Source organism: Meriones unguiculatus, chromosome 11 (assembly GCF_030254825.1).
Source record: "Meriones unguiculatus strain TT.TT164.6M chromosome 11, Bangor_MerUng_6.1, whole genome shotgun sequence".
Classification (NCBI taxonomy): Eukaryota; Metazoa; Chordata; class Mammalia; order Rodentia; family Muridae; genus Meriones; species Meriones unguiculatus.
Genome location: NC_083359.1, coordinates 22883521 through 22901404, shown reverse-complemented (window position 1 = coordinate 22901404; position 17884 = coordinate 22883521). Strand labels below are relative to the sequence as shown.

The following is a 17884-nucleotide window of genomic DNA, read 5'->3' as shown; positions in this document are numbered from 1 at the left end:
TAAGATGCCAAGTCACATGCCAGAAGTTACAAAGTAGAAATGGGCAAAAACATGCTTCAAATCAGTTTTCATCTGGCCCTAAATCACATGTGCAGTGCTTTTGTGCTTACTTTCTTTATACATGCCCTGTTGCAAGTGTTCCCAGAATAATGGGGATATCTCAAGAGCATTACCACAAAGGGGATAGGAGTGTCGTTTTAGCATGGCTGAAGGCTATAGAGATAAACAGAGGGAATTCATGTCACAGTCAAGGGAGAAAGTACACATCAACATGCGAAAAGCAGAGCGGAATACAGCGAACATGAATATGGTGAAGCCACAAGCATATCCACAATATGGAAAGAAGGAAGGGGGACCTGAGCTAGAGCAAGCGATAGGTACCCGTGATGGATAATCTCCATTGCCAAATTGACCAGATATGGAATCACCTAAAATGCACATCTGGATATGTCTGTGAGGGTGCCTCCGGGGAGCATAACTGAGCTCCGGAGCACCAATCCTGAACATAAAAGGCTCCATCCTATGGACTGCGCTCCTGACCTCAATAGAAGGGGAAAGAGTAAAATGCATGAGACCAGCTGACTCATCTCTCTCTTTTTCACACCTATGGATGTAAGGTAACAAACTACCTTGCATTCCTGATGCTATGTTTTCCCTGCCATAATGGATATATGCAAAATGCGAGGCAAACAAACAAACAAACAAAAAACCCTTCTTTTGTAATGTGTTTTTGTCAGGCATTTGTCACAGCAGAGAAATGGAACTAAGAAAACACTCAGCTCCGGGGAACACACAGACAGTAGCACTTTTAATTGTGTGCAGTTCTGGCTGTGTATTATAGCAGAATATCTTATGACTCCATCGTCAGGAGAGGCCAATGCAAGCCCAACATGTAAATTGTCACAAGACAAATAAATGAAAACTGAACACCCAAACTGAAACGTTACAACAACATGTAGACAGATATATTCATACACTTAGCTGCAGTTTAAATAAATGCTCAGGGAGAAAATAGCTATTTCCCAATCTATCTACCTGTAATGATCAGACCCTGAAAATATAAAAATCAGTGGCACCACAGGCCACTGATCAGGCACACAAACCCACCTTCATATCTGAATTATATATTTTTATTAAAAAACAGTAGAATAGTCATATCCATGAATATTTACTATATATGTGGGGATGCTGTGGGACATGACTGTTTGGGTTGATAAGTTTCAGGAAACAGGCCTGGAAAGATGGTTCAGGGGTTAAGAGCAGAAAACTGAGTTCAATTCCCTGCACAACCACCTGTAGATCCACTTCCAGAAGATCTGATGCCCTCTTCTGGCTTCCATGAGCACTGAACTCACACGAATATACCCATACACAGACACACACTCATACATGTAATTTCCAGTCTTTAAAAAAGAATGAAGAAATAATTCAAGGAAAAGTGATCAGGGTATGTATTATAATGAGAAGAATTTACAAGGCAAGAAGACACTCTTTCTCCAAGATTAAGCTCTGGGACAACCATTAGAGACATCAGATGAATTCCTCTGCTATGCGCCTACAGTAGTATTTGGAGAGACTGGTAGAGATGAGAAAATCCTCCCTAATATATTTTGGGGTTTGGTAGTTGACATGGAGAAGCAGAGCTAAGAAAGTCCAGGCCTCTGGAAGTTTACAATTTCTAAAAGTTTTAAACATGTCATATGTGTTTTACATTGACAGACTCACCAATGAGTAGAATACTAAGACATTTAAAAATTAAGCAGTTTGCGGCCAACTGTTGGGCAGAGTGCATGGAATCTTATAAAAGGAGCTGGAAGTAGTAAGATCTGGAGAGGATAGGAACTCCACAAGGAGATCAATAGAACCAGAAAATTTGAACACAGGGGTCTTTCCAGAGACTCATACTCCAACCAAGTACCAGGCATAGAGATAACCTAGAACCCCTGCACAGATGTAGCCCATGGCAGTTCAGTGTCTAAGTGGGTTCCACAGTAATGGAAAGAGGAACTGCCTCTGACATAAACTGATTGGCCTGCTCTTTGATTACCTCCCCCTGAGGGGGGAACAGCCTTACCAGGCCACAGAAGATGACAATGCAGCCACTCCTGATGAGATCTGATAGACTAAGATCAGCAGGAAGGAGAAGGGGATCTCTGCTATCAATGGACTTGGGGAGGGTCATGCCTTAAGAAGGGGAAGGGAAGGTGGGATTAGGAGGGGAGGAGAGAGGGGTTTATGGGGGGATATAAAGTGAATAAAGTGTAACTAATAAAAGTTTAAAAAAATTGTCTAACAACTAAAAAAAAAATTAAGCAGTTTGATTTCCCAGCTAAAACATATCCGTAGGACCTAGTTTCACTGAAATGTTATGGTGATTTTGTATATCTGTGTGCCACTGAATCATTTCTTTACCATTCCCAAGCAGGTCCTGTAATGCAATCCTAAATAAAAGGCATAATTAGAAAGAGGCCACATTGTAGTGGAAGACAGCACCATCCATCAAATGTGTCCAACTTTTGACACTGCAAAATGATGTTGTCATCTACAAATTACATGTTGAAGAACTGTGATTGAGCAATAAAAAATATTGTGCAAATAAACTCCTAATGTTTTAAGTACATTTACCCTTTTGTGCTGGGCTGAATTCATAGCTAATTGGAGGTTGCAAAGCTGGCAGAACACAGCTTAGCGTCTCCCGATGGGGTACCTGTGATTTCAGTGGAGGAGAAAACTAGAATAGAAGCTCATCTTTGTGGCATTAGCAAGAGTTCTCTTTCCCCTGGATTACTGAAAAAATAAGTCAGACAAACAACACAATATAACCTATATCAGTTGTCTGCCACTCAAGATAGTAGAACATTCCAGTTAAGGTCAGTGTTAAAATACAGTTGCAGGGTGTGTGTGTGTTGGGGGGAGGAGAGTGGGTGGAGAGATGGCTCAGCAGTTAAGAACACTTGATGCTCTTGCAAATGATCTGGGTTCAGCTTCTAGCACTCACATGGCAGCTTACATCCAGCCTAACTGCAATTCTAGGTGATCTGATGCTATCTTCTGGCCCTCTTCAGGCAAGCAGTGTGTTTACAAACATGCTGACAGTATACTCATACACATAAAAAAAAATACTTAAAAAACAAAAACAAAAACAAAGATGATCCAGCTGGATTGGGATATGAGGTGTATGTTCCCTCTAAGCTTCTACTGCTTTATCTCACTAAATCTTCACAAAGGAGTGGAATGGGGCATTGAGACTAGCCTTATGTCTTCTGGCTTTCAGCATGGAGGTTTGAGCTCAAATTGCTTTCAGCCAAAGCAATTTGCATGAGCAGTTACTATGGGTTATGCCCTCGGAAAGACACATTTTTTTTTCTATAACAATTAATTTATTTAATCCCTCAAATCTTTTTTTGTCTGTTAAAGATATGAACAGTCAATACTGAAAGGGGACCCAAACCCAGAGCTGTCTTAGGAACACTGTAAGATTTGCTACCAAGGACTAGGGAGGTCCTTTAGTGTGTAGAGCGCTGGCCTGGCATGCACAGGTCCCTGCATTTGTTCCTTAGCATGACACGGAACCCTGCCTGGTATAGCATGCCTGTCATTCCACTCCTTGGGAAATGGCAACAGAAGGATCCAAAGTTGAAAGTCATCTGCCACTACAAAAGGCATTTGAGGGCAGCCTGGGCTGCATAAATTCTTGTATCACTCACACACACACACACACACACACAGTGAAATAATTAATCCCTGCCATTTCTGGGAGGAACTTTTCAGCTATCTTGAGAAAAAAATAGTTCTATTGTCCCAGACCTTTCTATAGGTTCTTTCTCCTTTACTTAGGATTGCTTTCAGGGCTCTAAGGCTATATGTATAAGCCCACATAACACTGTGCTCTGTGGGTTATTATTATTTTTTTTTAACCTCAAGGGCAATTAAAAAAAATAGAGAAGACTGTTTGCTAGGCCAACCTTAAAAAAAATCAAAATATACAACTTGATCTTGTAATCAATACAGGACTTTAGCAAGCCTTGTGGCATGTGTGGTGGTAAGTACCCAGATGAAGAGTTCTTTGTATTTATTTGTGAAGAGATGTAAATGACACTCCCCCCCACACACACACCATTCCTCACAGTGCTGCGGTTGGTCATCCACTTACACTTCATTTTATTTTTATCCACAACCTGGTATTAGACAACCCTGTGGATTTCCTGACAACTTTGGGTGTCTGTCCTCATCTTCTGCCTTGCTTGAGACATGGACTGTGTGTGTTGCTGCATTCACTAGACTAGCTAGTCCATGAGTTTATGGGGAGTCTTACATCTCTGCCTCTCACGTAGTCAGGAGAGCTGGAATTGCAGGCATACACTACTGTGTCTGGCTTTACTTAGATTCTCGAAATTCAAATGCAGGTCCTCACACTTGTGCACAGAGTACTGTATCCATTGTGCCATCTCTCCAGTCTTATTTGTACTTCCAACACTCATATGCTGTTAATTCCTCTTTTCTTTCTGTTATCTTCTTTTTGTACATTTCCCCCAATTTCTGTTTGTACTGACACCCAGCAATTCCTTACAGAATAACTTACAAACAGGAGAAACTTTTCTTCTCAAAACCTTGGAAGCTGACAAGTCTCTAAGGTCAAGGTACCAGTAAGTTCAGTCATATGGTATGGGCTGCTCTCGGTTGCCAAGACATTCTGTCATTGCTATGTCTTTCAGAAGGGAGGACTGTGTGTGCTTAAGTAGTCAAAAGGACAGGACGGGTGTAAAAAGTCAAATGGTTTATGGTCTTTCCTTTTATAATGGTCTCAAATCACAACGGAGGATTCCCAATTATCTCTTAAAGGACCCATTTTTACATAAGCCATTAAAGGTCAATGCAGGTGTTATATTTCAATCAGAACTCTCCTGTCCCATGTTTTGCTAAGGTATAGTGCTGTGACTCCTTGAACTCTTTGTGGGAGCAATAGAAAGCATGGTAGCGACTTGCACATCTCAAAAACACAACTAATATATATATATATATATATATATATATATATATATATATATGTCAGGAATGCTGTGAAATGGGGACTCTTCTCTTACTATCAAGTGAAGAGAGGAAGAGCAAAAACAACCAGTGGTTATATGGTAATAATTGAAAGATGAACCTAACACTATTTCTGATGTCTTAATGAGCTACCACCTAAGAATAACTCATCCTGCCATAAATATTCCCCTCATGTTTAGCAACAAAATTGAGCTTCAACTGAGGGTAAAAACCAATCTATATAGCTTGATGGTAGAACACTTCAATTATCCTACCATCTGTACTTGTGGTTTTCTCTTGAGAGAAGGCAGTGTGAATTTCCATGACTCTGATGTTTCATTATGGTAGGGCACTGTGGCTCCAACCTGGAGCAAGGCACACAGCCACACCAAGCAAGGAGAACTGCATGGCACTGATGGCTGTTTCATTCTTTCACCTTGGTGGTGTCTGTCACAATCCACCCTTCCTTCTTTCTTTCCCTTTAACATACAACAGGTGCATCTGAGGAATATTTATTAGTCTTAAAAGCCTCATTTCCTTTGCAGACATTTTGGTATTTGCCTGGGGGGCAGAGACTCTATGATAAAAACAGAATTACCCATGGACATGGAGAGTCCCACGCTCTTAATTTTAGGCAACCACCATTTAAAACATCCCTGGCAATAATTTTCAGTGCATTGCCTCAAAAGGTTATGCTTCACTGCTTCACAGAGATCACAAAAGTCAACAGAACAGTACAGATTTGCTTATCATTTCATAGGCCAATGATATGTTTCCTTCCATCTTTGAAATGACATCTTCAAAACAATCATCTGTGATTTTGACAAGGAACAAGGTTTTTTAAATTGAGAGCAAGTGCAATAGACATTAGCAATTATGAAGCACACAGTGCAAAGAACACTGATGGAAGAGGAGTCTGTTTTCATTGAAACATTATGAAAAGCACTTTAAAGTGACTTTTTTTTTTCTCTAACAATTTAAGTGTGAAGAACAAGAATGCTTTTAGGAATATAGCAAAACATGAGTCATCCTTAAAGCTAGTTCTTTTCTGTATCGTCCTCCCAAGTGCTCAACAGGCACCACTGGCTGTGGGGTGACCCAGAACTGTAACTGACCTTTTGCTACCATTTAGAGAACATCAATAAAACCACAGTGGATTCTGGCATTCTTTTTTTTTTTTTTAAGCTCTTAAATATTCTTTAAGAAGTAATCAAGAAACAGTCTCAGTACCAGATGGCTACTGTGTTGGCACAGATGTGGCAGTCTTTCGTCAGTGGGTACCAGTCATTGTATCAGCACATGGTGTCAGTAAGACTGGGACCAGGTGATGCTGATAAGGCACACTGATGGAGAAGCCCTACGGTTTGAAAGAGTAGAAGTGCTAATGCTTAATCCTGAGTCCATGACATGTCTACATTCTTAGGAGCCCACATTTGCCTGTAGATGACATGAATCAAAGAACTGTAGCTTCTTAGTGTAGAGAAGTTTTATGGGCTTCACAACCTTTACAACACTTTTATCTCTTTTGTCCACTGACTTGTCAGTCTCTCATCAGCCCACGCTGTAGCTCATGCTACCTGCCCTGTGAATGAATACTTAGCATATACAGGAAAGGATATTTAATTCACATACAAAAGCCTGCAAAAAAAGACACTTGCCCCTGTTTCTCCCTGACAGGTATGGACCTAAGAGAACATTATCTGTTCCAACAAACTTGGCTTCCTAACCTGCCAGAGTCCCAAATCTAGGAACTTCAGTGGTTAAACAGAGACAATAATAATAGTTTTAAGTGCTAGCAGTATATAATTATCATATGAGAACTCAGTGACTTGTATTCAACTGAGAGTAAAGTGAGTCTCAGAAAAGGTCAAGGCATTTGCTCAAGCTAATATACCTTAGTGAATGGGTAGAACCAGGATCTGAACTGAGGAAGGTGGTGCATCCAATTCTGTTTCTCTGTCTGTGTGTGCCTGTTTGTGTGTGTATATCTGTGCCTGTTTGTGTGTATGTTTAAGGTTTACTCTTGACATTATAAAATAATGTATATACAAATATATACCCTTAGTATCATACTTCTAAGTCTGTGCTGTTAAGGAGATTTGATTGAGCAAGGGATTTACAGGTAAGTAGATAGATAATTATACAATTTACATCTACAGTATATAAATTGATATGATGTAGAATAAAGTAATATAAGAAAACAGAGCCACCTGGCAAGGGTTGTAGTTCGGATGGGATGTCTTGGGAAAGTCTCTGTGTGAAAGCTGTTGGAGTAGATTTGGAGAAGGAATGGTATTGTGTAACCTACTCAGATTTCAGTATCTTATGGATAGCAACAAGGATACCAGGTAGGTAGGAGGTGGAACAGGCTGCTGGGCCCCATTACTTTGGATTTGAGTTTTCACAGAAAAAAACTACTTAATGAAGTCTATGACTTTCTTGTTTGTGTGTGTGTATGTGTGTGTGTGTGTGTGTGTGTGTGTGTGTTCTGAGACAAGCTTTCTCTGTGTAGTCTTGGCTGCCCTGGACTCAGTTTGTAGACCAGGCTGGCCTTAAACTCACAACAATCTACCTGCCTCTGCCTTTGACGTGCTGCTACCATGTCCAGCTGAATTCTAGGACCTTCAACAAGCCATAGCAAACCACTGATCATGTCCAAAAGACAAAGAAACTGAGTCATGAAGGCGCTTGCTCACGGGCTCACTGCCTATCTATAGACATTATAAAGAGAACCTGCCTGCCCAACTTTGAATCCAGTAACCTTCTCAAAGCATGAATTTTCCATTATCAGCTCCTCTTTCTGTCCAGGATGTTTAAGTAAATTCTAGTGTTCTACTTCTAGGGGGGAAGATTCTTTTCTTTTGGATAATTTATAGCCACACTCTAGGCTTTGAGTCTTCACTTCCATTCTATCAGCTCAGCCGATTCCTGCTTCCTGTTCTACTTTAAACTCCCAATCTTGCCCAATTATACAATTAGTCTACAGCTAATATGTTACTATAGTTTCGTTTTTGTGAGGTATTTCCAATCCTTTGTGCAAATACTACACACTGGATGAAGAAGGAAGGTTTGTGGTATGAGATTATCTTGGAAAAAAACTGTCTTTCAATGATCAGGGTCTTCAAAAACAATGAGACTAAAATGATGGGTAGGGAATAAAAGTGAATTCAAGGCAACCTGAATGGCAATGACCCTCAGTCATACCATTAAGACAGTTTCACAGTTCAAGCTTGTGCCTACTTCCTCCACCACAACCATGGCTAATGCAAATGTAACTGACATCTGACCGAAGTACTCCACAGATAGCCCTTATAACTTGGTTTAAGAAGATCACACACTGAAGGGAGGAGCCAAGATGGCAGCGCCAGGAGACCAGCGCGTCTGAGAAGCAGCACAGCACTCTCCGTGCAGAGACCAGGAGACTGAACTCGGGGCCCTGAAACTACATTGATCGTGTTTCCCAGGTGAGGGGAGGCTCCCACGGCGTGGGAATGGGTCGGGTCCACTCACGGCTACCCAGCCAGAACCTGGAAGAAATCCCAGGTAACGCAGGCTTTGGGTCTCCAGGCTGGAGCCGCAAGCAGGCGTGTCCCAGTCACTTTCCCAGGCTGATCCGCGGGCACAAGGGTACCTGAGACTGGGAGTCCCAGTCGCGGGGGGACCCCAGGGGGAAGCAGGGTTGCGGGTCTGATCCAGGTCACCCAGTCTTTCCCCGGAAGGTCTCTGCCACCATCACAGCCGAGCTCCTGCCGCGAGCGGAGAGCTTTGTGCTCAGCTCAGCGGTACAGACAAGCTGCGCGCCCCAGTACAACAGGGACTGGGAACCCCTGTCTGGAGAGGACCCCACAGAGAAGGAAGAAACCGTGCTGCTGGGGTCACCTAGGGAAAGTCTAGCAGACTGCAGATCACAAACAGGTGAGTACGGCCAGCCATCACAGATCTGGGCCCAAACAGGGAGCACAGAGTGATTGGAAACTCAGCTCCCACAGACTAGCAGGTGGGCGCACACTCCACCAGCTCAGAGGCCTGCTTCGTACCAGCTACTCCTTACAGACAGAACTGAGTGCCCCAAGATACCAGAGCAGTACTCACCCGCCACAGATTACCTCTTGGGTTCTGGGGCACAGAGCCCCAACCTCAGACCTACAAAAGACTGGGAACCCTGAGATCAACCCCCAGATACTGCTCCAAGGGGCAACCAGTTATCCCTAACAAAACCGACCAAACCACGGGACACACAGGTTATAGCAGCTGATCACTAAATTTACAGCAAGAAACCCAGATGAAGGGCAGCTGTCTCCAGGACTTCTCCCGGTGAGAGGAGAGCCCTCTTGACTAATCAGGACCACAGTAACCACCCAGGTCTCTCTGCCTGAGGTGAGCTGTAGCAACTCCTGAAAAACACCAGACATCCAGGGACTATACCCAAAAAGCTGGGAAGGCTTCCTTGAGGAAAAACCATCTTGTCTAGCTATATTTTAGGTAATTGGACTGGAGAATTCGATACATTTTAGCTTTTTATGGTAGCCAACCATGCTTGGGGAGAATGTCCTGCTTCAATGGCTGTAAAGGCCTGAATGGTCATGGCTGCATTACACTGTTGTGAGACTCTAATCTTGCATATATACCACAGGCAAACCAAGGAGACCAACACCAGAAGGCCTGCTAACGCTCCCATGCCCGCCCATTCCTTCAGATGATTCATGGCTGCAGCAATCCATGATGATAATCCTGTGGCTAGTCCTGCGTCCACTCTGGTAGAATTTACCGTGACAATGGCCACTCTCAGCTGCTCCATCGTAGTATCGAATTCTCTAGCCCAATTACCTAAAATATAGCTAGACAATTGTTTAGACAGATTTGCAGCACAGGGAAAATTCTCATGTTGTATGCTAGTGACTCAAAGTCCAGCATACTTTCATTGACAGCCAAGTTGAGCGATTTGCCATAGGGTATCAATTTGCTCCTGCACGGGGTCAATCCTCTGATTGAACACCATCAAGCCTCCTTTTAGTTGAGCATTAATTCCTTTTTGTACATCTAAGGCATGAGCTACATTGGCTAAAAGGTTATTCAGGGTCTGAGCAGTCTGCCCAGTATGACTCCTGGCTAATGCTGTGGTGGTAGCTCCAACAGCCGCCAATGAGATGGCAGTAACAATGGCGGCTGTAATTCCAAGATCCCTTTTCTGTCTGAAAAGAGTCATAGCGTGAGGGGCATCAACGGGCACAGGCACCCAGCGAGGCATGCGAGTAACCAGCTAGTAAATTTACTAGCATTCCAGCATTGGGCAAAAAAGCAAGTATCATTACCACAATTACTTGGCTCTATCTGGCTAATAATGAATAAAAATGGGGGATATAAACAAACAGGTGTGGGCTTATAGGAAATATTATGAGAAGCCTAATATCAGAGATCAGACCTCTACTCTTGCCTGATGCGTCTAAAACAAAAAGGGGGAACTGTAGAGAGCTGCGTAATGCCGTGCCTTAAAGATGGAGCTGGTTTCCGCCTTCCACCTTCCCGATGGTGAGTGCTCTCTGTCACGAACAACTCCACATTTGGCTAAGGCTGAGGATCTGGCTTGCTTCCATGTATGTGGACCTATCTGCATTGCCCACGTGGAATGCTGGGGTTGACTACCCAGAGGCTATTAAAAAAAAAAAAAAAGAAGATGACATACCATTTACCTTGTTAAAAGAAGAATAAAAACCATACCAGTCCATTTTAATTCTTCAGCAACTGAAAGCCTTTGCATACTTCAGTCTCTATCCCAGGAAAACAAACCTACTAGTATCAAGTGTTGATCTAGTCATAATTTGTTGCTTGTTAAAAAAAAAAAAAAAAGCAAGCAGCTGGTTTGCAGGATTGGCCGCAATAAATTACAACATGTAAGCAGATACATGGGGGAATGGTGCCTGGCTTCACTGTACAGATGGGCTTATAGATGACCCTTCCAATGTGTAATACCATCCTGATTTATGTGTGAGCAAGGAAATGCAAAGAAGCCTAATGCCCCACTCTGACTTAGTACAAATCATTTTTATTTACCCGGGCAATACTTCATGGTCCAGTTAACTTCTTAATTAAAGACAGCAAGATGCTCATGTTCCATGCAAGTGGCATAGAAAATACTGTTCTATGTGCAATATGTTCAGTTGGGAGTTGAAGCTGTTTGGCTCATTCAGTAGACAACACCACAGCCTTCCTATGATTTCTGTATAACTGACTACCACTAAATAATCAGTGTTCATGTCTGATTTTTCCCCCTCAACCAAAATATTCAGAATCCACATTTTCTGCCCACCCCAACCTTGAGCTGTAGAGTAGTTAGAAGAATAAACACACAAAAAGGGGCATGCCCTTGAGACAGGGTGAAGTATGGCTACAGGGAGTCACAGCTTCAGCCTCCAATACAAGTTCTGAGAATGTTTCCACCTGCTACTGAGCATGTAGACAATCTCAAAGGAAAAAGGAAAAAGATGGAGACATTACAGTTTCTGATGTCAAATCAGAAAACAGTCACAGTGGTCAAAACAGAATAGCTCCAGAATAAAATCAAACACACAGATCAGCCAAATGGGACAAAGTGCTCCAAACAAATCCACCCCACACAGTCAATGATTCCCTATTGAAAAAATCAATAATCATGATGGGGAGAGAACAGTCCTTTTCATAAATGGTAATGACAAAACTGGATATACACATTCCCATGTCAGGGTGGAGAGAAGGGAAGCAAGCAGGAAGAGAGATGGAATCTTAGTCTTATACTCAAAAATCATCATAAAGTGGATTAAAACTTAAATATAAAAACCAAAGTCGATAAAATTGCTAAAATAAAAATGGGGAAGTTGATTTTTCTTTTTCTCTTTTCTACCTTTCTTTCTTTCTTGTATAAACAAAGTATAGGAATAATGATTGGTGAAATACAAATGAAAACTATGACATGTGTCTTCACATCTGTTAGAGCTGGATTAGCAAAAAGAAGAAAGATGATATATGTTGACAAATATGTAAAAAAAAAAAAAAAAAAACCTTACATGCTTCTGGTAAGTGTGCTCCTAGGAGATGAGAACCTATGCGTACACTTCAGAAAGCATAAAGCGCTTTCATATGACATAGTGATCCAGCACTGAAAATACTCAGCCATTGGAAACAATTTTTATGGTGAAGAGTTGTCATCAGTCCGGGGTTTATTCTAACACTGCACAAGAGCTAAGACAAGGGGTCAGTCTAAGTATACACTCTTAGATAAGTGGGTGAGGAAAAAGTGTGCATGTCTATACAGCAGAATATGACTGAGGCCTTAAAATGAAACTCTCTCGGTTGTGACAACATGGAGAAAACTAAACTACGGGAAATTGCTGAGGCACAAAGGGTGAATACCAGACAATCTCAGTACAATGCAGAAACTGGAAAAGCTGAGCTGACCATGAGTGGAAGGGGAGTCAGCAGGGGTGAGTGGTAAGGTTGCTGAAGTCCAGACATGTAGACATTGGGTACTGGCCTTTGGTTATCATGTAAGTAAGTTTTAGATAAATGTATAACATGAAAGCTGAAGTTAGTAATATGTATTATCCATTTGCAGTCAGCTTAGGGAATATGCAGGCCAACCGAAAAAGAGTCTGCTAATATCTTGTATGCGATGGTCACTCCACAATATATGTCAGGACATTATTAAAGCTATAGGCCTCAGATATATATAATTGTGTTTGTAAGTTATATAATCAGTAAAAGCTGAGGTGGGGACATAAAAAAAATAGGAGACTATGAAACACTTAGACATAAGAGAGAAAATAAACTTAGGGAGGCAGAGGCAGGTAGATCTCTGTGACTTCGAGGCCAGCTAGGTCTACAAAGTGAATCCAGGACAGTCAAGAGAGTCAAGGGATATGCAAACACACACACACACACACACACACACACACACACACACACACACACACACACACGAGAAAGAAAGAGATAAGAAGTGAGCCATAAAGAATAAGTGATGGATACAATTAAAGTCCAAAAGAAAAAAAAAATAAAACAATTTCTTGACTCCTTGATACAGTATGTACACTTGCAATGATATAAACCAAGGTCTGAGGGCAAAGGACCTTAGAGACAAGAGACATCAGGAGCATATAATACCAATGACTAGAATGGCTAAATAGAGGCCATGGTGACTGATAGAGACTGATCAGAGAACACAGTGGGCAGATCAAGCCTGCTTAGCTCAATCCTCTGTCCTTTGAGGGTCAATCCTCAATCCTCTGTCCTCTGAGGGTCAGATTTCCTCACTTGGCTAGAATAAAATGAACAAATGTGGACTTTTTAGAGAAATGTAAGATCATCGTTCTTGCCCACCTAAATAAGAAATTAGCATCTCTTTGAATCGATGTTTGTGGGAGAAATGCAGTTCACAATGATTAGGTGTTTCCATCAGCCAACAGTGCATAAGGTTGGGGGGGTCCCTAAAAATGCATGTACCTTCATAAGAAGCTTATAAAATGGAGAATGCCCCATTAGCGCATAGATCTGATAAAACTAGGCCCCATTTGCTGCAGCAGCCTTCATTGTTGGGAGATTCATTTTCCTAGCAACCTGATTCCTTTCAGAGGCTCAGTTGTGTGTGTTACAGATAGCTATCCTTAATGAGTGGGAAATAAACAGGTATAACCCAGCTGGTATAATGGGAAAACTGAAGGGTCAGCTCAGGAGTATGGGCTTGGGCCCTTGTAGTCATGGGGTTTAGGTCTGTTTGAGCTGCTCGCAGCAAGGTGAGTCCTAGCTCCTTTTCTAGGCATTACTGCTTCAATCATTCAGTGAGGGGACTAATAGCGTTCAACAATCAGGGGCTTTGAATACTCAGATGTTTTGGTAACTCAGGCTGGTGGAACTGCTATTCACTGACACCACTCGCAGTGGTAAATTTATCATCTTAAGTGATTGCCACCACATCTATCAATTTCTAGTGATTTTGCCAGGACTCCAACCTTCACTAATGAAATCAGATACGGTATTGAATGTTGTGTGGATGGCTTAACTTATCTCAGTTCTCAGATCAGTGGAACAGAAAACCAAACGGGAGACAATCATCTCCTCATTACTCCGCCCCACTTAGAGTGGCTCTCAATCTCATTCTCATTGGGCATGAGTCTCTGTGACAGGGAGGGACAGAAGGAGATGCCCAGGGAACACGGCAGTGGTGATGTATGGTGGAATGGCACTGAAGCTGAATCTAGTGAAGGTGATGGAAAACTGCACTCAAGGCTGAGCTTTAGTGGTCCCAACCACCATCCTTTCTACCTTCCTTGACAGCATGACTGTGGGTTTGTTCAAATGCCTGTCCAGATGTGCAGAAGAGGGTCCACAGACCAGTCCCAAAGGTCTGATAATCTTTCCTTTATTGTTTTCTGTCAATACACTTGTTTTTGCCTGTGACGTTTCAAAGAGATACAAATTCCATCCCATAGGGAACAACTCTCTGCTTCCCTCTCTGTCTTTTGATGTTCTCCAAGAGAGAAATGGAAAAGGCTATATACCCTTGAACCACAGTCTCATATCTCTTTTGAGCAAACCAAGACAGCCTAATTGCAGGTAAAAGACAAAACTTTCTTAAATATATGGTTTTAAGGAAAAAAATCTTCAGAAAATGACAAAGGAATTTTATGCTTAAGTTTTGTTTTGTTTTTTAAATGACTCCAGCTCTATAAAGTTAAAAAAAACGTAAAGTTATGACAGAGTAGAGGAAAAAAAACATCAGTGGTTGCTGGGAGGTAGGGGAGGACAGAATGATTTTAGTGGAACAGAGGCTTTGAACAGGAACAGAGAGAGACTCTACTCTTGGGATGGTGGAAATGTTCCTCATTTCTATTGTGCTGAGGTTTTCACATGTACTTTTGTATGTGGTACACACATGAGCATGCACACATACATACACACACTAAAGAAATTAAAATTAAAAAAGAAATTGATAGGCTGTGCCAGGGAACTTTGAATTGTATTCCTGATGTGATAGAAATGGAGATTCTTTCCACAAGCAGAAGGATTTAGCATCTCGAGTCACATCCAGTCGAATACAATCCCCACCTCATGTGGCACTCACAGCCAAGTGGCTGTATTTCATTAGTTATGTAAGTGATGGCTGGAAGAACTTCCTAGTGACTCTCGTCTTTCATGTGGACAGTGATTAATCCCATGTGAAGTGAAGACCTTAAGCATTTCCAACCAATGAGCTCTATTTCTTCACAAAATACATGCACAACAACCTGTATAACAAAATGATGGGTATCAGGCCTCCTCATCATTGTGATCACCTATCTGAAAGAAGTGACATGAGGGGTAGGAGGAGATTTATCTCAGCTCCCATTTTTGACGGTGTTGTCTGTCACTGTGTGTAGCAGGTATGGCATCTGGAAGATGTGGGCATAAATGGGCGGTTGCTTGCACATGTGTCTAAGGATTATGAAGTAGAGCCCCGGAAAGCAGAGTTGGACTGTGAAGCTGAAGGCCCTCTCCCAGTGGCACGCTTCTTCTTCTATGTCTCCACTTCCTAACTATTCCATGACCTATCAAGAAAGCACGGGCAGCTGAACACTGACCAGGTGACACGTGAGCCTGTGGGGGACAGTTCACATTCAGAGTGTAAGCCTTACCAACCAACAACAATAAAGATCATTAACCACCAAGTTTGATACCTAAAGAAGGCATGTCATGTGGAAATTGTGCACTTTACTACAAGAAAGAAAATTGAAAACCTTATGTAAGAGACTACTTAACAAAAAAAAACTTTAGAATTAGATTTCCAAAATTAAAATCTTTGCTTTTTTAAAAAAATCTGGACATTTTATTTATAAATGTCTCAATTCACTAATCTGTCAAATGGAGTAGCAATTGTTCCTATCACGATGATCAACCCGTGAATTAAATGAGACACAAATTATCCATGCAAAGCCAGCCTGTGCTATCCATGCAAAGTCAGTCTGTGCTTCAACAGGACACACCATTCAGTCATTAAATACAATTTTAGGTTACGTTTGCTGATAATGAACTGATTCCAGACAGCATGGACTACAACACATAAACTCTAAATGAAAACCAAAATTTTAATTCATTAGTTCTGTCTTCATGGATGACTTTGAAATGGCTGACAGTTAAAAACAGTAGTAATATTGCCCTTCACAGGTTTGGTACCAGGGTTTTCCTGTGCTTATTGTCTCTTGGTTCATAGCACCATCTGGAAACTGGCTAACAGTGGCTGCTACCATCTATGCCACAAAGGCAAGGGACACGGTACTGTCATCTTACATGTTTACAGCACCACAGCTATGAGTGTTATCTAAGTCTCCAGGTTCAAATGCCAATTTACCCATCGTCCTGATCTCCCATCTCAGTGGCTAATAAGGTAGATTGCCCCCAGATTTAGATTTCAGAGCATCAATTGTTTCTTTTCCCATCAGGAACTTACTGGTCGGGACTGGATTTCTTTGGCGTAGAGAGGTTGTAAGAATTCTGAGTCTCCTTCTAGCTTCAGACCTTTTTCTGTGATTCTTAAGTTCCCCATTCCATCCTGAAATAGATACACAAACACAACAGGGAAAATGTGATGAGCTAACATTTCAAAATACCCCAGGCTGTCAAAAAACTGAAACAGTTATTGCCTTCTCCTTCCTTCTTCTTTTTTTTTTTTTTTTAATATTTGCAGGAGTGAGATGAGGGGAATCCAAACGAACATAAAATACCAGGAGGCATTGTTCAATACAATTATGCATATTATTTTTTTCTTACTTATTCCAAGAAAATTCTATTCTGAGAATGCCCTGGAGCCACTGACTTGCATAGAAGGAGGAGGCCCTCATCCCTAGGCTGCACAAGCAAAAGAGGCAGGAGGGGCAAGAAGGATGATTCTCTAAGTAGAAATAAAAGATCCTATTTCCCAAATTCCTTGCACAAATTTCACACCAACAGCTTATGGTCAAATTGAGAATTGCACATGATTTATTTGGCTCCTCAAACGTTTGAGAAGTCTAATCAGTGACTCGTACTTTAAATAGTATTTTCTGTTTTACCGCTAAAATATATTCAAAGGTAGAAATCATTTGGAATCATCTATGTACTTACCACCCATCTTCAACAAGTATCAGCTTGTGATTATTGCTACTGGTCACGCCCACCTACATTCTCTCCTCCCCTTGCCCATAAATAATTCGCATACCGCATATATGACTGTAATCCCTCCTGACAATTATTCTTTAATATCAAACCCTAACAGCCATTCTTGTGTTAATAGCAAATACCCAGTGCCAGTGTTTACATCTTAGTGATAATATATATTTCTCTCTAATAGCTTGCTTATGTGAATGACATTTTCTACTGTTATTGGTTGGTAGACAAAATACTAGGTAGTTTTCTATAATTTCCAGGCAGTATTTCTTTAATGGATCACTTACCTACATTTTCTCAGGCAAAAAAGTTTCTATATTCATTCATTCTCTCTCTCTCTTTCTCTGAGTGTATTTCACTTTATTTTGATAAAATACAATGTCTTTTCTCTTTCTGTGCCTATCATCTCATACATGTTCCATTGACTGCTGTATTTTCTATAAATTTTCAGTTCCATCAGGACACTTGACCAGTCTCTGAGTTTTCTAAAAGATTGTATTCAGAGTATATCTTAGGATATGTGGTGTGTTTGATAGCCATAAACTCACTAATATTAAACAGTATAAATTCTGTATCTAATAATACTTAATGTTGAAATTCTATCTAAGGGTTCATGGGACTAAATTCCAGGTAATGGAAGGGCTGGTTCCTCTGAGAATGAGAACCTTTTTCTTTGTTTAGCTTCTACAGGCTTCCCACAGCCCTG

General features: G+C 41.4%; 1 protein-coding gene across 2 annotated transcripts in view; it reads right to left on the bottom strand.

Annotated features, from left to right (window-relative positions):
- Sgcd (sarcoglycan delta) overlaps nt 1-17884 on the bottom strand; it is a 935702-nt gene that overhangs the window by 205701 nt on the left and 712117 nt on the right. For both annotated transcript variants that reach the window (XM_060363800.1, XM_060363799.1), the window contains one exon: nt 16484-16585. In XM_060363800.1, the coding sequence (XP_060219783.1) occupies nt 16484-16585 (102 nt within the window). The remainder of the gene's footprint in view (nt 1-16483; nt 16586-17884) is intronic.